Here is an 18943-nt window from a genome sequence, read left to right as displayed (position 1 = left end):
ATCTGACCATGAATCCTATATCAATATGGCCCTGTTGCAGCAAAAGGTTTGGTTTAAGCTCCCGTGGAAGCAAAAGCTAAAGCAGAATTATATTCGCTTATATGCTTCCGATAGTTTCTTCCTTCGATTGAATCACTGATTAGCAAGTCTTTCAATATTTCTGGTAGATTCAACAGATATTCCAAAACGATTTTTTTAAAATTTTATTATGACAACATTTTGTATATTTGCCACTTGAATTTGCTTCTTTTTCACCAGTAACGTATCTGGCAACAACAACAACAACAAAAAAAAAAAAAAAAAAAAGAGAGAGAGAGAGAGAGAGACCTGACATGGTCCCGCAATTATGTTTCTGTAGTTCGGAAACTTCGCTCCGTACACATAAATGTTTAAGCCTATCTCGTTTATTACGACTGGATCTTCTTGTGAATGATTCTTGAGCATTTTCATTCGACCTGTCTTCTCTTTTTCGACGATTTCGTTTTAAAATCGATACGGCATGACTTAAACCCATCGTAAAAATAATTTGTCCGTTTTTTGGCCTTTAATTGTTGGTTTAAAAAAATTTCAAACCGATGTAAGAATTGTGTTCGCTTGAAATCTTATAAAATCGCTTTTTGTTGTTCCCGGGCAAGGTCGAAGTGTTGCCAAACGGCGATTAACAAATTCGGCCTGATTTTTCGTATATGTATGCGTTTTATGAAAATACAGTTGTCAACAATCAGAACACACTGCTCAGGCGTGAATTTTCTACGCCAGTTGGAGTAACGCAGTGCAGATTAGAAATTTTTAATATCCTTTATTTTGTTTTATTTTAATTCAAAAGTACTTTGGATTCATTCTGAAAGACCGATTAATTAACCATGTTTAATTTCAAATACATCAAACACTAAGAAAAAAATCATAATCGTTTGAAATAATCGGTCAAAAACATGTTAAGCCTGACCTCGTTAGCGTGGGGGAAAATCGAAGCCTTACTCATTTGGCCGATTAACAAATTCGGCCTGATTTTTTTCGCCCACGTAAGCGTTTTTTATATATAGATTCTAGAGAATTCTCTTATCAAAGTGCATTGTACTTAAGAAGATAAATTAAGGTGAAGAAAATTATAAAATAATTTATGATATAACTAATGGAAAAGATGGAAAACTCTTTTCTTTCCTGGAAAGCAGTATTTTTATACTTGTACGAAAATATTTGGCCGTCTAAAGGTATTCTAAATAAGGCTTTTTTTTTTTTTTAACTGAAAAATAAGCTGTTGGCTGAAGAGCTGGAAGTATCGCCAAGAACAAAAGCGGAGAGGGAAATGAAAATGAAATGGAACGAGAAAGCTCAAAGAAAACTATCTCTGCAAGTTTGGAAATAAAAAGTGAGAGAAACGATCGTTTTTCTTTCCCTCGGGACTCACTACCTTAGTATCCTAGATTTTCCATTGTCCCAGAACACTGCGGGTCCGTCTGCTTCGAGGAATATTGCAGGGAATGAAAATGAGGCAGAGGATTATTTGTTGGACCGAGTCTCCTGCGCCTAAAGAAGGTGATGTGGTGTGTCAGCTCGACCGCGCTACATAAATAATGCAAACCTCTAATGGTCACCTATCGATCGCCCACCGACAAATCTTCCTTCAAAGAAAATGACCAGAACTTTTTTTGTTACCAAATGCTTTTTCAAACAATTAAAAAAAAAAAAAAAAAACATGCTTAATTTTTAAATTAATGTTTCCCTGTAAATTCAAACTAGAAATTCCCCCATTAAACTAGACATTTTGAATGCATTATAATTTGTCTTTTTTCACTGCTATTTTCTATTGAATGGATGTTTCAATTTTTATTTTATGCACATTTTTAAATAGATGCATTTTTTAACGCTTTTTTTTCTATTTTTTTGCTTTCCTTCTGTTTAAAATTAATCTTGAGTTTCTTTGAATATATCTCAGTGAAATATAAAATACTTTTCTCTATACATTTAAATGCAATGCTGTTATTATATTAATAGAGGCACCACATTTATGGATCAAAATTCATCTATTACTAGTTTTCTAATATTAAACTAATATGGTACAGAAATGAAAACATAGATGTCATGCGATATTATGTATATATTTTTATTTTACTTACAATATATTATGTATATATTATTTATTTCTTATACAAATTCTTTTAATAATGAAAATATTTCTTGGATTGCTTGAAATATTCCGCAATATAAATTTATCAAATGTTTTCTGCTAATATCGATATATTTCTTAATTTTTTACATTAACATCTGTATTATCTATCTACTTGATTTCAAGCTGTGGGAAACTCGTGTTTTCATAGTTTCATATGAGGCATCTTGATTCAAAGACATTTAGTGATCAGGTCTTGTTTCTGATTTTTCTACTATCTTCCCTTTTTTTACTTTCTATTTTCTTTCTTAGCTCTTGGAAGGTAGATACGTGGATTGTCATATCAAGAAGTATTTCAGTAGTCACATTTACAAAAATAGATCAATTAAAAATTACATTCTGTGAAGCCTAACATCTGTATGTAGCTTATTATCTTCATACGAGAGAATGATATTAAAATGACCCGAAACCTTATAGATATTTCATTTTTGAAGAAAAACAGCCAATGTGCCCAACGTTTCATGTTAATGTTACTGTCAAACATACTGTAATGGAATGCCCATGTTTTAACTTGTTTTCAGTTACTTTTAGAGGACTTATGGGTGAGAATTACCAGCCAAATATTTTTAATTTCTTTAAAAACTGTTAGGTATTTTGCATGCATTTAATACTTTATTTGTTGTTGTTATTGCACTTTTTACTTTTTGTATGCTATCAACTGATTTCTGTTTTAAAATCGTTGTTCATTTTTTAATCTTGACATTTTAAAATTTAATACATTTATTGATTCATCGACGTCTTCGATGTTTCTTTATTTTATATTTCCATATATTTGTTAATTGATTTCTTTTAATCTGGCCAGAGATGAAACCGTATACTTGGCGTAGTATGACCAAAAATAGCTCTTGCGCCAAAAAAAAACCGAGTTTGTGAAATTGTCTTTATTTCTACATATTTTACGATTTGGCCATACGCGACAATTATGTAAACAGGAAGTGGAATCCAAGGACAATCTTGTTTTTTTTTTTCTTCAATCCTTGCTTCAGGTTGCTAAGTGTTGTACTGTAATTCCGAGCATATCAGTCGCTTAATGAATGGGTCGCCTAAGTGATTAATCTGATAGGGATCAACGATTAGATCGTCTACTTCGGCTTAGCATTAAAGGCAGTTCTCTTCCCTGGAAAAAAATTCTTGGGTTCTTTTTTTGTGTTTAATGTAATTCTTCAGCAAACAATTTTGACCTTCTAGTCGGAAACACCGTAACATGATAATGATTTAGGCTTTCCGGCATCAACCATTTCTCAATCATAAAGACTGTGCATAATGATTTTTACATTATCCAATTTACCAAAAAAAAAATGTTTGTCTGTCCAACCTTATATCCCATTCAGTTGGTTTGATGGATAACTCGAAAGGCTGTAAGTGCTGTGGATGTATTTTGACATTATATGTATGTATGACTAACTGCGTTTTACAGCAACTTTTTATAGAACTAGTTTTTTTTTTTCACATTTTTTTCTAAAGTATCCTTTGAATTAAGCAGTTCATAAATAGTGTACAGTAAAGTGTGGTATACATAGTGTACCATAAACATTTTCTTGTTAGTAATCCCGAGTACATAAGCCCTAAATAGTATCATTATAATGAAGTTCAATCATTCATTTGTCTCTCTCAATAATGAGCAGCGCTATTATGATCTATGTTTTAATCCTAATTTGCATGACTTTTATTGAGAAAGACTTCTTTATAGTAAGTGAAAATAACTATTTCATACAAATTAATTGTGCTGTCTTTTACATCAGAATTGAAAATCTTGAAATACTGAAGTGACTTTTTTATGATATTTTGATTTAAAATAAACGGTGAATGATTAATTCACGAATTAGTTAACGTAAATCCACATGATAGCCTTGATCTAGTGACTTGTATTTTCTGAAATCAAAATTTCAACCTTTCCAGTTCGTATTTTTTTGCCGCGGACACATAAATCATCCAGAGAATTTAACTCTTGTGAAGAATTATTTATATTTCATTGAAAAAATTATTGAAAATTTACAAGGAACGGAAACTGCCATGATATATGTATCTGTGCGGTGAGATTACACGAAAATTTTGCAAATGTTCATTTTTTTTCTCCTTATTTGTTATAGAATAGAAAAGAAAATATTTAATTCCTTCGATTAAAGTATGTGTTCGGAATCCTATGAGATTAGGATATTGACCGAAGTGCTCTTTTGAAATTTCTTGCTGTGGAATATAGACATTGCATCTGCTGTGCAAAAGTAACGATAGCGCATACTGTTTAAAGAAAAACACAACATTTTTAAAGATGGACACACTTTATTTCATAAAACTGTTGAACATTAAAAAAAATTTAGAAGAATGCAATATATATATATTTATATATATAATATAACATGTTTCTTATTTTGAGGCTTCATAATTTGGAGATACTTTTAAGTTCTTTTATCGTTTTTCTTCGAAGCAGAAATCCATGGCACACGCACACACACACACACACACACACACACACACACACACACACACACACACACACTGTACTTCTATCCACGAAATAAATGTTTTTTTTTATTGTTTAGAATATTATGAATTATTTTTGGGCTTATACTTGATTTGAAACTATTTAATTAATTATATAACTTTAATTATAAATATAATATTTTTCATTTATAATTATAGTTAGAATTGTTGTTTAGTTTATCTCTCTCTCTCTCTCTCTCTATATATATATATATATATATATATATATATATATATATAATTGCACCCTGTAGCGTATATGATACAATTAAAGAAATAAATTCAATTCGTATGAATAATTACTGATTAATATTCTGAAACTAGTTGTAATTCATAAATAATAATTAATAATTATATGAATCTCAGTAATTATTCATAGTAACCAATTTAAAAGTCCGATTAGTATGTATAATTAACTGTTATTAATACTAAGTGCAGTGATTATCTCTACTTATAATGAAGACTAGTCGCTTCAGGCGACCAACTAATTTGCGAGGAATATTGGTTATATTTGTTTTCAGATAAATCTTTTGAATATAACTTCATGTCCAGGATTCCTCTTAATTGATTGATCTTGAAACCGTGTTATTTTTGTGTCCTTATTTTAGTTGTATTTGCTGTTTACATGAACTTTTCTATTGGTGACAGCCCCATGTCATAATTATTTTGTTGAGAGCTTAAATACCCAGTCCATCTACTTTCTAAATTTCACAATAATATCATTTCACTTTTCAAATTCAGATATTAAACACAAACTTTTTCTTTAGCTTTCAACAACAACAATAATAATAATTATAATAATAATAAAAGCATGTAAACAAATAGATACAAACATGATTTGTATCTAATGAAACAATAAAGACAATTTGAATTTCGGGACAACAATGCAATCTATTGTTAGAAATTAGATAAAAGAACAACATTTAAAAATTCCTGCGATTTTAAAACTGGTATCCTTAAAAAAACAATTTTTCAAATTTTGAAACGCTGTAATTGTTTTTTTTTTTTTTTGCAGTAATATTTTCGGAAGTTATCGCGGTAAACAACGAAATTCAGCTTAATTTTTAATTGATTAAAATTCTAATTAAAACTTTTTAAAAATAGTTCGGAGATTTGCATTCCCGTCATTTAAAATGAGCATATGCCAAATTTGGTAGCTGATGGTCAAATGGTTTGGCCTGTGAAATACACATCCTTTCATCGTATAGATGTGTGTGTTGGCCCTCTACAACCAGATCGTTTGACTTAAAATTACCAAATTTGGCACATACATACCTTGGATGTTGAAAATGTGTGCCTCGAAGCGATTTTTTTTTTTGACAATTTTAATTTGTTGAAATTTAATCAACTGTAGTATTTTTCTGCGATACTTTCAAAAACATTATTGCACAAAAATAAATTTTACAGCATTTTAAAATTTTGTTTAAAAAAATTGTCATCTTAGTAAAGCCAGTTTAATAGTGTGGAAATTTTTCCTGAAATTTGACAGTTTATATGCAGTGTAATTTCCAAAAATAATTACATTTTTGGTCTAAATTTCAACTACTTTAATCGTTTTATCACATGATTTTCTTCCATTGTTAAAAGCCAAAGATTAATATTTTTATTTAATATCTGTGTAGTTAGCAGATAGTTACATATCTATGAAAAAGTGAGAAAAAAAAGGTCAAGTTATAATTCTGCGAACAGATTCAGTAGAAGATGAAGTATGCATTTATGTTTTTAATAGCGCTGTCATGTCATGGTACTGGCCTCCATTGGAAAAGTTCATATGCACAATGAACAGGACTTATGTAAGACAATTAAAATAACTTCCATATTAGTTTGAATATTTATCATATATAAGAACGGAGAAAGGCATGAAAGAAGAAACAAAGCTATAGTTAAAATACTACATATAAATGACCAACCTAAATTTGAAATTTATTCAACGACTAATCATTTATATTTTTAGATGCATTGATTATGCATTTAGAAACGTGAACGATTTACGAAAAGAGGTAGCTGTGCTGTTTCGATCCCCAAGTTTGAAATATTGCCTACTGTGAGTCCTTGGGATCTTTATTCACAATAACTTTATTTATGGCATGTAAAAGCATGCCATTTTTACCACAGCGCGAGGTCTTAAACGGTCGGGTCGGCATAAAAGTGTGCTTATGGCGATCATTTTTCATGTATCGACGGCCTGGCAACTTCTCTCAAAATTCATTTATACCACGGGGGGCATTAAAATGTATGGCTCCTCTGCTTAATGTGGCCATCAGAGGAGCGAGAGTGTCCATTAGCGAGAAAGGGCCTGCATCGGTAACTGTCTTGCCTGCTGAATCTGGGAAACGAGCTCGAAGGTGAAGGAGCCGCTTCATACGCGCCCTTATAAATTAAGGGAGTTTGGGCCAGATGAGCTAATAGTATTAAGTATCTATGCCGCAGAGCACGTGAGGCCCATTTGCTGCGCTCGGGAGTCAGTCACAGGCCTCATTAAGCAAGATTGAGTCGTTAACTATTCATCGGATTCTCTCCCAGCGAAGGAGCTCCCTCTCTCTATTCTAACTTACACTTTCCTCTTGGAAGGGAAATAACCCCTTATAGAGGAAACCCATTCCATGCATCAAAACTTAACGGCGGGCGCAACAGTTCTTGTCTCCAACCGATGCAGGCCACTTCTCATTTTAGTGGGAGGACTAATAACGGAGACGACCTTCATTGCGTGTAATGGCTGCTGCGCTTGCAGGCTTATATCTTATTATAAAAGTTTTATGGAATTATGATGATTAAGATAGAAACAGCCTTTTTTTTTACCTCTGAAGATTTATATTTTTCAACATAACATAACACTGAAACACACATTTCTCTGAGCCTGCCCTTATTTCTTCAATGCATAATTGAGAAGTTAGGTCAAATCTATTACTGATTCGCATTCAAATTTATGGCCTTGTTGCCAGTGTTTACACCTTATTTGCTAAATCCATTTTTTTCCTGCTCTTTTGGTTAATTGAACAGGGTTTAGGAAATTTTGTAATTGGAAATTTTAGTTTGCTTGGATTATTTTAAATAGAACTTTTTAAAATATCTTAGGATATTGGTATTGATTCCAATGAAGCTTTAATGACAGTAGGGATTTATATTCTGTATTAATTTTTCATTTTTTAAAAAATATCTCATTGCAGAGTTTTTTTTCAATGAATTTTAAAATGATCTTTCTGAATATTTTCTAAAGATATCGGAATATTCATGATTGCTGGTATATTTTTAGGGTTTTTTTTTAAAAAATTTAAAAACAAGATTTCTTAAATTGAATAAGTCATTGACAAGATTTTCGAGTGAACTTTCCTCCCTGTTTCCTGCAAACTGCCGACTTGTTCGTGGCGGACGCGATAAAGTTGGCAATATCCTTTGGACAATCGGCGCTGCAGGAGGGCGAACCTGGCGGGAAAATTGTCGTCCCCATCCCGTAGCCAGCCGTTGCTCATGAATGCGATTTTTATTAGGTCCTTTCTTTCTCGGTCACTGGTTTAAAAGAGGGTCCGAGCAAAAAATCCTTGTATAAAATGTTATTGGTCGTAAAAAACCTCCATCGGCCGCCTGGGAAACCGTGACAAAACTCTAAAGACATCTCTGCCGCCTGGTGTGCTTTCCAAGTAATGGTTGCTGCGCGGCGGCTGTTGGTAATTGCCCTTCCACCCTCCCGAGCAAAATGATTGTTCTGACGGATCGCACTTTAGGGATGGACTGCAATGAAAACCCTTACGAGTGTGAAGGATGAAGCTCTGGGTCATCGCAAACGGTCACTTTTTGTGTCATCATACGCGATGTGTCCGCTGCTCCAGGAGAGATCGTTTCTGTTTCTCTCTCTCTCTCTTCTTCTGACAGGAGGATACTTTTCGGTGAAAAGTAGACAAATGATCTGCTTGGGATAAATATTTTTCTCTACCTGGAGATAAGGATGAAACTTTGGAGTAGTTTTGATTCATATATGTTAGTTAATTTTCTTGTAATACCTTTTAAAATAATAACATGCGTCATCCGTATCAGAAAAACTGTTCATGCCTGAATCGGTGGTGTTAAAACATGCCTTTATAAATGTGGGTAATAACAAATCTTATCATTCTTTTCCACAATGCTACGTGTTATTGAAGATTTGTAATGAAATAATATTCATTTTATGAATTTATTTCACTTTTATATTATTACTGTGAGCAATGCATTTCTAAGTTGATTGTGAGAATTACATAATGAGAGATTTTAAAGCATTTTAAAGACCGTATTTTTTTAAATAATATTGACTATACTCATATTTTAAATTTAAAAGCTTCCAAAATATTTTTTTCCAAACTTAATTTTTATTAGCTGTTGTAACTTCTGCTTCGTCTGCATTTATTAATTCTTTGTGTGTGAAAGAAAGGAGAACATACAAACATATAGTAAAGTTTTCGAATTCTAATTTTCAGTTTAAGACTTTAGAACCATCTATTCCAATTAATAATACCTAATCGATTATCATTCTATTACATTAGGATAAACGAAATTTTTAAATTTCATGGTTCGGGTCCATAAATATAAAAAAATGCTTGGATTTTTCTTTAAAATATATGCAAAGTATATGTCCTTTAAATATCGTTATTATGAAAGCAAAACGTACTGGATACTGTCGGCATTTGTAGTCGAATAAGGAATCACTTATAGTAAAAAATTTCCCTTAGAAGATTTGAATGCTTTCTATTTTAGTATAACTTGCTTGAATAATTAAGGGGGCTGCGGTGGCCTGGTGGTAAGATCTCGGCTTCGGAATCGGAGGGTTTCAGGTTCGTGACCCGATTCCACCGAAGAACCGTCGTGTAAGGGGGTCTGTTGCACGTTAAATCCGTCATGACCAAACGTCCTCCTTCTGGTGTGGTGTGGTGTGGAGAGGGGGGTGTCAGCTCAGGTGTCGTCCTCGTCAGCTGACTACGGTTCAAAATTACGAGGTCCGTCCCAAAATAGCCCTAGTGTTGCTTCAAACGGAACGTTAATATAACTAAACTAAACTAAGTTTGAATAATTAGGTTGTACATAAACTTGCTAAGTTTAGTCTTGCTTCATTATAATATTTGCAGGATCTAAATTTCTGAATAATAAGATGAGCGAAGAAAGTTTTATTTAATTTATGTGGTGTCATTCCAAATGGATTCAAACAATTCAAAAAATCTGTTACGTAAAAGCTTGATAGTTCTCCGTTAACGTGTTCAAAATTAACTTTAGCCGGTGTGATAATATATATAACAATCTAATAAAAACTGACAAACCTGCAAATAAAATCTTATTAAATAAACTTAATGTCGTTTTATTTTGTCTCATATCATTTACTTCTTTATAAGCAACAAAAATTGTTTATAGCACAAATTATCTTTAATATATTTTAATAAATATTTTATATATCAATTTATTTTCATATTTTAAGCAAAACAAGTTATAATTACCTAAATAGTAAGATAAAATTCCATAATTTGTTTACAGGCATGTTGCAAAATCGAATAATTAAATTAAAATATTAAATGCTACTTACAATGAATGCTGAATATTACACTTCTGCTAAGAATGGAAGCTGAAAGCAAACAATAAAAAAACGTATATGGTATGTCACTGAGCCCTTTAAAAATTCAAAAAAGCTGAAATATTAGACAAAAATAAGTCAAGCAACAAGAGAAATTGGAGCAATGTGAAAAAAAAAAAAAAAAAAAAAAAAAAACAAGGTTTAAATGTAAATTACTGCACTAGTATATTGAAAGCTACTTATATTGCACACTGAAAGTTCAGTCGAAAATGTCTGAGAAAGCAATGTAATTTATACTTGAACAAAACCATGCGAGTGACAGGTATTATTAAATGGTGAAATCAGTTTTAAAAAAAATTGACCTCCTCCCCTCAAAAGAAAAAGAACTGTTAGAAATTATGATTAAATTTACTTCGAAAAATTGATTAAAAAAAGTAGAGAAATAATTGTAGAAAGATGAGATTGGTGTCCATAAAATAATACTTGTGTTTTGAATTTTAAGTTGGTATAAAAATAATTTCCTCGTGATGATATAATCCAAAGTTATTACTTAAAAATTTGAAAAACGTATTAGCCCTCCAATTCATCCTTTTTGGAACGGGTAGCAACTTTTAAAAAACGGGTTAAATGTTTCAGATTGCTAGAAAATATATGCACCGAATTTCTTCAAGGAGTGTTGAGTTACATAAGGCTCAAGCAAACAGACATATATTCATTTATATATCTATCCAGAATATAAGCTTCAGTCACATTACTTTGAAATACATTTTATTGGCCTTAATTTAATGCTTATGTGTATGCGTTAGATATCTTTATTTTCTGTGTCAATTTTATAGCTTTTATAATGCACATAACTCTTACTGTAGTTCCAAAAATTCAAAATTGTTAATTGATTATGTGATGAAACACGCTAAACGACAATCGCTTATAGAAAACCTCACTTGTTTCCTACGATTTTCAAATAATAACCTCCATTTATTTTATTCAATTTTTTAATATATCGCTTTGTAAATTAGAAGAAATCAGGGAGGTCCGAAGAGTAGAGAGAATCTTTCGTAATATGTTAAAGGTATTTTACAGTTTTGATATTAAGTATATGATAGAGCATTTGGTAGAAATTTAAAACATCGTATGTACGAATGGAGATGTCGTGATTAAAACACTGTTTCACGCATGCATTTTGTTTGCTTTTTTACTTTTTAATTTATATTAGCTCAAAAATAAAAGCACTTTTGACCTTACAACATTATGTGATTCCGATTCATTTTGTAGTCCCCTGCCTATTCTATAGGGTTTTCGTTCTAGTATCTTATTGAAAGATACTTATTATATGGAAATTATGCAACTTGTTAAGCATATAATCACACTGAATGCTAATAATTGTAGACATCTCTGTAATCAATCACAAAACAGTTTTTTATGCACAGTTTTTGATATCTGAATCACATTTTCAATTTCTAAACTAGTAAGAAATACGAACACTAGGCAAAATTTAAGACTGACATGCAAGCAGCAGAATGTAGGATTATTTTTTTTAGACAATCACAGCCAGAATATAAATTTAACTTATATGTCAACAGTAATTTCGAATAAATCCGACTGTATTTATTAGATGTTTCCCACATCAAATTTTATATCGACCTTCTTCAGGAACTGAGAATTTATTGAAAGCAAATACTGTTCTTCGTTAATTGCATTGACTAAATGAAATAGTGCGCCTATAAAACTTTCTCAGTCCAAGTTCACAGTTAATTTAAATAAGTTTAAGGTTATCAGTTGCATATTAATAAAATAAATTCGAATGAATTTGCAAACATCTCTGTATAATGGTATTTTGGTGCGGTGGTCAAAGTATATTTTTTAATTAATCATTTGAGTTATTTGAAAACATTAATGTCTTACAAGCCTTCTAAAGAAAGATTTATTTGCTTTGTTAAAATAATTTTGAGTGGAGCTTACCTATAAAATTATAAAAAAGAGAACCGTAGTCTCTGTTTTATAAAGAGAGAGAAAATATTATTTTAAATTATTTGTCAGAAATCAGATTTATTTTAATTTTCCCATTAAGCTGCAAGTTATGTATATGTGTGTATTTTTTTTTTTTTCTTCTTCTTCTCTTTGTCATAAAATTTGCATGTTTAAAATTCCAGATTTTCATTTTCCAATTCGAGATTTAAAATTCTAGATTCAACTTGACTGTTAGGTTGGTTCATATACTTAATGGATAGAACTAGTGTTAAGATATTTCAACGTTTATAAATATTTTATTCTTAAAATCATGAATATTAAGTAATATATAAGAAATTTGATTGAAAGTAAAAACATCCAATATATTTATTCACAGTTAATTAGCTGATCGCCAAAGACGACCGATTATTAAAAATATTCGAATGTTAAAAAATTGATAAAAGTTTTTACAAGATGAGTCACAAGTTCATTCAAATTAAAATTTCGTTGGTTGAAATAGTCTTTTTTCTTATTCATATCTGTACCAAAAAGTAAAATATAATTGTTTATTTAGTCACATTAAAAACGCATCTACCCTACCTGAAGATATTGATTTAATTTAGTGATCTGGACCTCGCCATAGTAGTGAGGCAGATTCTATAATTGAATCCTATTGGCCATCACTAGTGTCAGTACAATCCTATCCGTAGAGAGTTCATCCCCTCATCGATGGGAGATAACTCCTTCCCACACCGTTTTTTTATGCCCATTATGGAAAAGAGAACTAACCAAAACCAAAAACTTCTCATCCCCATATTTGAGATGCCTCCAACGGTGATGATATATGATGATGAATTTGAATTAATGACGTTATTTCAAAACATTAGAGATTTATATTAGTTAAGAAAAATATTTAGATTTTTCCAAATTATAATTATTCGTTTAAAATTTTTCTACAAGGAAATATTATATTTCGAATGTTCTATTTCGTAAATTCTATGAATAGTTATTTAATGAAGGAACTTAATAGTCTTAAACGGAACAGTAAATAATAATAATTTAAATGATGTTATCTCTGGCATGTCACACAATTTGTTATTCACGAGGCTCTTAATATCTGTCGAGCGTAAGTAACAAGCCAATTGCGAAGCGTTGCTTGGCAGTCTCGCTGCTTTCATCCATCATTGCAATTTGCTTCTCCTTGTCCTCATATTCATTCATTTGTTACTCCTCTCATAACTCGGAATGGCGATCATCGGACTATCCTTTGTGACGCCCACAAAGAAAACACAATGAAAGTCTTGTCGCAGTCCATCATGGACCCGATCACGAATATGAAAGGAGAAACGAAAGCGAGAGAGAGTCCTTAAGATGAAAGACGGGGATGAGGGGAATAAGTCTTTCATTACCCTGTTTTCTGTCTCTAGCTTCGGGCCCCCTTATAGTAAAAAAGAAAAAAATACGGAAGCAAGTGAATGATTTACTGGGAAATGTGATCGTAAATACAAATCGCGTGCATCCTTATCTCGTATTAACTTCATGATGTGCTTGCTGTCCACGGCCGAACAGAATGATAGGCCGATCATCATTGGTCATAGGTTGTTCTCCGTGTCCGACTGCGATAGAAATCCGCCTCGGATCTTATTTGTCCGACTCGCTTTGTCGTTATCTGGAAAAATGACTATTTAGATAGGAACATGTAATAATATAGAAATGATAGGCCACTTCAAGGCAAATATTTGACTGCCAACGTTCTCCTCTTTGAAGCGGACATCTCCCGTGATATCGCGCTCGTCCGACGAGACCTGTAAAGCAAACATGGATCCGGATCTTATTGTTTTACTGTTGCGTGTGTGTTCGACTCAACTATTGCTCTGCCCTCTATTTCTATGAATGAGGATATATGGGGTTTTATAATCGTCTTTTTGAAGTCGCTAGAACCACGCCTTTTCATTTAAAGTTGAGGAATATCCATTATTGCCCAAAAAGTATTATAATCATCAAGTAATTGGGTATTTATTAGTCATTATCCTTATTGATCATATTGAGAATTTTAAATATTCAATCTTTTAATGTGTTCCTTTTTATTTGTAAAATGGGAAAATCTCGTGAGCATCGTGTGTAATCTTGTCACTTTAACACTTGTGTTTTTTCTTCTTGCAGGTCACAGGGAAAAAAGGGTTCGTAGAGGAAGTAGTACTGAAGGGGAATTTGATGACGAGCTTCGACTCTGCATCGTGGGTAAGTCTTAAATTATTTTCAGCTTTGAACATTTTTTTTTTATTTGATTCCTCTCTTTAGCTTTTAATTTTGCCCTTATCTTTTAGCAATCCTGAGTTTGTAAGAATGATTTTTTTTTTATTTACATGCGTCAAAAAAAATCTTATTAAAAGAGATAAAACATACGAATATTGAAAGAATAGGTCATATGACCGAAAAGAATAAAATATCATCCCGGAAGCTGTTTCATTTTTATAAACAAACTAAATAATAACTACTTTTCAACAATTTTAAATATTATAATGGATACTTAAACAAAATGTCTTATCAATGATATGTCATCAAATGTTTTAAGTAAAATGTCATTTGCTAAATAAAGTACATACTTAAATTCAAATTTAGGGCTGGTGTGTGTTATTACGGATATTTGAAGTTGCTTCAAATAAAAACTTTGACACATTTCGTCATTAATAATTTTCTTAATTGTTAGAAACCTTTCCTGAAAATCGTTCAGGAAAACAAGCATTCTTCACATCTGATTTCTTTCGTTGGGCTTTGAAGCAATACCAAATATTTTTTTCTTCAGTAAAATGATAATATTTCTTCTTTGAGAAACACTTATGCCTGAGATGAATGGTATGGATTGCTGTCCACTGAAAACGGCCTACCACGCACTCATTTGCAGCGTTTCGTTCCTTCCGTCTGAGAATGAAACAAAAGAAACTTGTCCGGTGCTGTGTCGATAAAACTCTTTTAATAAGATTGCTTTTATGGCTTCAGTAGTTTTCTTCTTCAATGAAGCGCGGCACATCAAATATGCGCCTGGTAGCCAATGAATAGTACATTATAATTTACGACTGAGGCGGCTAGGGACTGACTCTTAAATCGGCCCCATTCCTGGTCGCGCGAAGACACGGACTTTGGTGCGAACAGGCCGATAAATATTCTTCGGCAAAGCCCATCCGTTTGCTGTCAGGGCGGGCGCGGGGAACGTTAATTTACAACGTCCAGTCGGTGAGTCCCGGGCAATATCGGACCGGTCCCTCGATGTCCATTCCCGAAAAAATCCCCGCGAGATTTATGGCCCTTATGTCGGCGGATATGAAAGCCATATTTTTCACGTGTCTCCTCGCGCCCGTAGACGTGATTGTCCGCGCGAGTCACTCACTGGAAAAGCCATTGTTGCCTCTTTTGGTGCATTTGGGCACCCTATAACTACTGCTCGCCACTCCGTTCCTTTTATTTTTATATTTTCGTATTATGATCCCGCGTATGGACTTCCCCGAGCTGGTCCATCCAGAAATTTCATTTCGGCAGTCGCAGCAGCTGGACTCCAGGGCCGACCCACCATCCACCATCCTCAGATAATGGGATTGGAGTCGCCCGGTCAGTCTTTAAAGGTTTACTGCTTTTTCGCTCCTACACCTTCTGTGTTTTTCTTTTATTTCTCCCCTTTCGGTTCTCTATTTTTGCTCGGGAGTCCCGGAGCCGTAACACCTTTTTCTACGGTGCTCCGGCACTTGGCAGACCGTTATTGGCTACTCGATAAGTATACGCTTTGCGAAAGAGCCTCATATAATGAAGACCAAAGGATAAAGCTGCTTCTTTATTATAGAAATCTAGTGGACAGGTCGCCGAGCGCCCAATTGTTTGGTCCCGATGAAGAATTTCTCCCGGTGTCTCTTTCTTTTTTTATACCTATTTATTATTGTTATTATTTTCTTCACCTCTCCTATGCACTGCCGATTTCATTGTCAAATGTGAGAATTCGATGTTTTCTATCCCCCCCCCGTCGGATAGTTTGCTTGCATTTTGAAAGAGGATATTTTGAGCGATGTTTTTAAATCTTTCGCTTCAATTTTTAAGTTTTTGATTATTTTCTCCTTACCTCTTTTAGAAGAGATTTTTTTTTCCTCCTATAGTTTGAATGTTGAAAATTTCTGATATTTATATTTCATTACTTTCAATCTTTATTTGCGGGAAATTTACAATAATTTTTGAATTAAAAAAATTAAATATGAAATTTCATAAAATGCAAATAATGATTTTTTTTGTGATTTGAAAGGCTTCTTTTACAATCTCAAATAGCTAAGTAAATATTTCTGCCATAAAAAATATTCATAAAAAGAGAAATATGGAAAAAATATAGCCATCTTTTATAATGAAGTAGATATATTTAAATGCTAATTAAAATGAAAATAAAGATATGGAAAATTTTATATCTCATTGAACACTTCTAAATGTCTGCCCCCCCCCGCCTCTCTTTAGATAAAAAAAATACACTGGTTTATAAGATTTGAAGTTTTTATTGAAAGAGGTACGATGAGTTTAATTAAAAAGTAAATTGCTATATAAATTAGTTGATTTCTTATTTTTCTATTAAGTTTTATTCTTATGTGTCAGTAACTATTACCATAAAAATACATTCACCAAATGCTCTTTCTAAAACTTTTTTCCCCAAAGATTTCCATTAATGAATTTCTATGCAGAACATCAGCTTTCGCTAAAAAATAATGCCACTATTTTTATATGAAATATGATATTGAACTTAATTTTCCGACAGTTTTAATTTAATATCTGTATTCAAATGACTTATTTGAATTTCGTAACAAACCTTTAAATTCATTCTCTCTGCACTGTACTTTTCCTCACATATATCATTTATGAAGTAAAATATTTTAAAAGCAGAGACAAATTATTATGGCTTTACGATAATTTTCTCTTTTAGTGTCGCAATTAACTTTCTACTCTAAAGATACGAAATAAAATAAAAAAAAATGGCATTAAATTCTCAATATATTTTTATTTGCTTTTTTTCACGTGCGTCTAACTAATATCAGAATTATAATATTTGAAGGGAAATGCAATCTATTATTCTCACTCTTAGAATTATTATAGTTCTAAAATCAATTAGATATTCACTATTGTTTTAGTTTTTATTGTTTAAAATAAGATTTTTTTTTTTTTAAAATTTGCATTCACTTTAGTGTATTTGTCTAATGTATGGACCAAGGATTGGCAATTTGTTGAAGGACTTTTTAACACTTATATTGAAATAGCAGCCAAATTTCGGCATCTAATGACAGAATTTTCGATATTTATATCTGAACAGAAGTTAAATAATTAATTTATAAGGAAGAAAGCCATGTTTAAGTGTATCAGAGTTTCTTTACTTTCTTATATGGATGGAAGTAGCTATAAAGAAATGAAATGTGGCATCTTATCAGAGGGTTTTAAAAAATTTGTATTGAAGGAATTAAAGAATCGCAAAAATTCTTTATGTACCGTAAAACTAAAGTAAGTTTTAAATTTAAAAAAAAAAAAACTATCCAGGAAATGTTCCAAAATATTTTATTTTTATGTAATTAGCATTTTAAGTATATGTGTAGACTATAACTGTGAAATTCTTTGTTCAAGTCTTTTAAATGTTTTTATTTTAGTTAATCAGGTCATTTGAACTAAAGGCATGCTATGTGTATTTAAGCGGTATTAAAAAAAAAAAAACTATAATAAGACACACTGAGATATTTTGCTCTTTTTATAGCATAATTTTTGTTGATATTCATAGACCTTATTGAGATGCGTATTAAGCTTCTGTGATTTTAGTGGAAACTAATTTCAAATACAGGAAGAAATATCAAATCATCCAATATAATTATTCTCTGATACTGTTAAGTTGTATTGAAAAGAAACTTTTATTTCTGTTCGTTCATAATTCCTTTGTGTAATTCCTGCCAATTTAATTAATTTGATTTACAGAGTGCAAATATAGTAGAGATATTTAGTCCTTTTTTAACCTTCTTTCCGTCAAATTCTGAACACTTCAAGAGACAATGTCCCTCAACCTAAAATATACATTATTCATTTGATACTACGGCGGGTCGTAATCTTTATAACTTATACGGAATTTGTAGAGGAACCTCTTAAATCCTAAGTTTCACTGCTCATTACAGTAGTCCGAGGAAATGTAATAGTGCCCTACAGATAATGTTCCTTTAAAATAATACTACTTCAAATTAATCAGAGTCTCATGATTTTCTTCTCTCTGCCCCTGGGCAATCGTTTCCCGGTTCTTGGTATGTAGGTTCCTTATATGTGAGGCTGGATGAATGCTCAGAAATCTCCTCACCCTACCTTTTCCAGTTTCTTTTGGCAATGCTTTGCTTAACGCTAAGGACGATGGTGAGGTGCATTGATATTACTGATTGTATAATAGATGAATCGCCTTAGGTTGTAGTTCCTGATACTGAGTATATCACGGTTGAAGTTCAGCTGATGAAATTCGTTTAACTTGGAATGAATTCTCTTTCTACCTTTACCTTACCATAATGCTTCTTTTTATTCCCACATTTTTTTTTTTTTTTTTTTTTTTGGATCGGAGATTTTTAGTTAGTGAGAAGCGAAAGGCGAAATAAAAATAATGTGCAAGAAAGGGGGAAAAAATGGAAGTATAAAAAATAATAAAAGGAAAAACCGTGGAAAGTAAGAAAAGAGAAAGAAAAAAAAAAGGTTCCCTTAATGGCAGTAACCAGAGCAGCGCCCATTAAGCTCCCGGAGAAGGTAGGAGAAAGAAATCTATATAAAAGTACAAAAATGTC

General features: G+C 32.0%; 1 protein-coding gene across 12 annotated transcripts in view; it reads left to right on the top strand.

Annotated features, from left to right (window-relative positions):
- LOC129969690 (POU domain, class 2, transcription factor 3-like) overlaps positions 1–18943 on the top strand; it is a 598164-nt gene that overhangs the window by 438188 nt on the left and 141033 nt on the right. For all 12 annotated transcript variants that reach the window (XM_056084363.1, XM_056084362.1, XM_056084364.1 and 9 more), the window contains one exon: positions 14289–14366. In XM_056084363.1, the coding sequence (XP_055940338.1) occupies positions 14289–14366 (78 nt within the window). The remainder of the gene's footprint in view (positions 1–14288; positions 14367–18943) is intronic.

This window comes from Argiope bruennichi, chromosome 5 (assembly GCF_947563725.1).
Source record: "Argiope bruennichi chromosome 5, qqArgBrue1.1, whole genome shotgun sequence".
Lineage (NCBI taxonomy): Eukaryota > Metazoa > Arthropoda > Arachnida > Araneae > Araneidae > Argiope > Argiope bruennichi.
The sequence above is the reverse complement of the archived record's forward strand: the minus strand, read 5'-3'. Positions and strand labels throughout refer to the sequence as shown.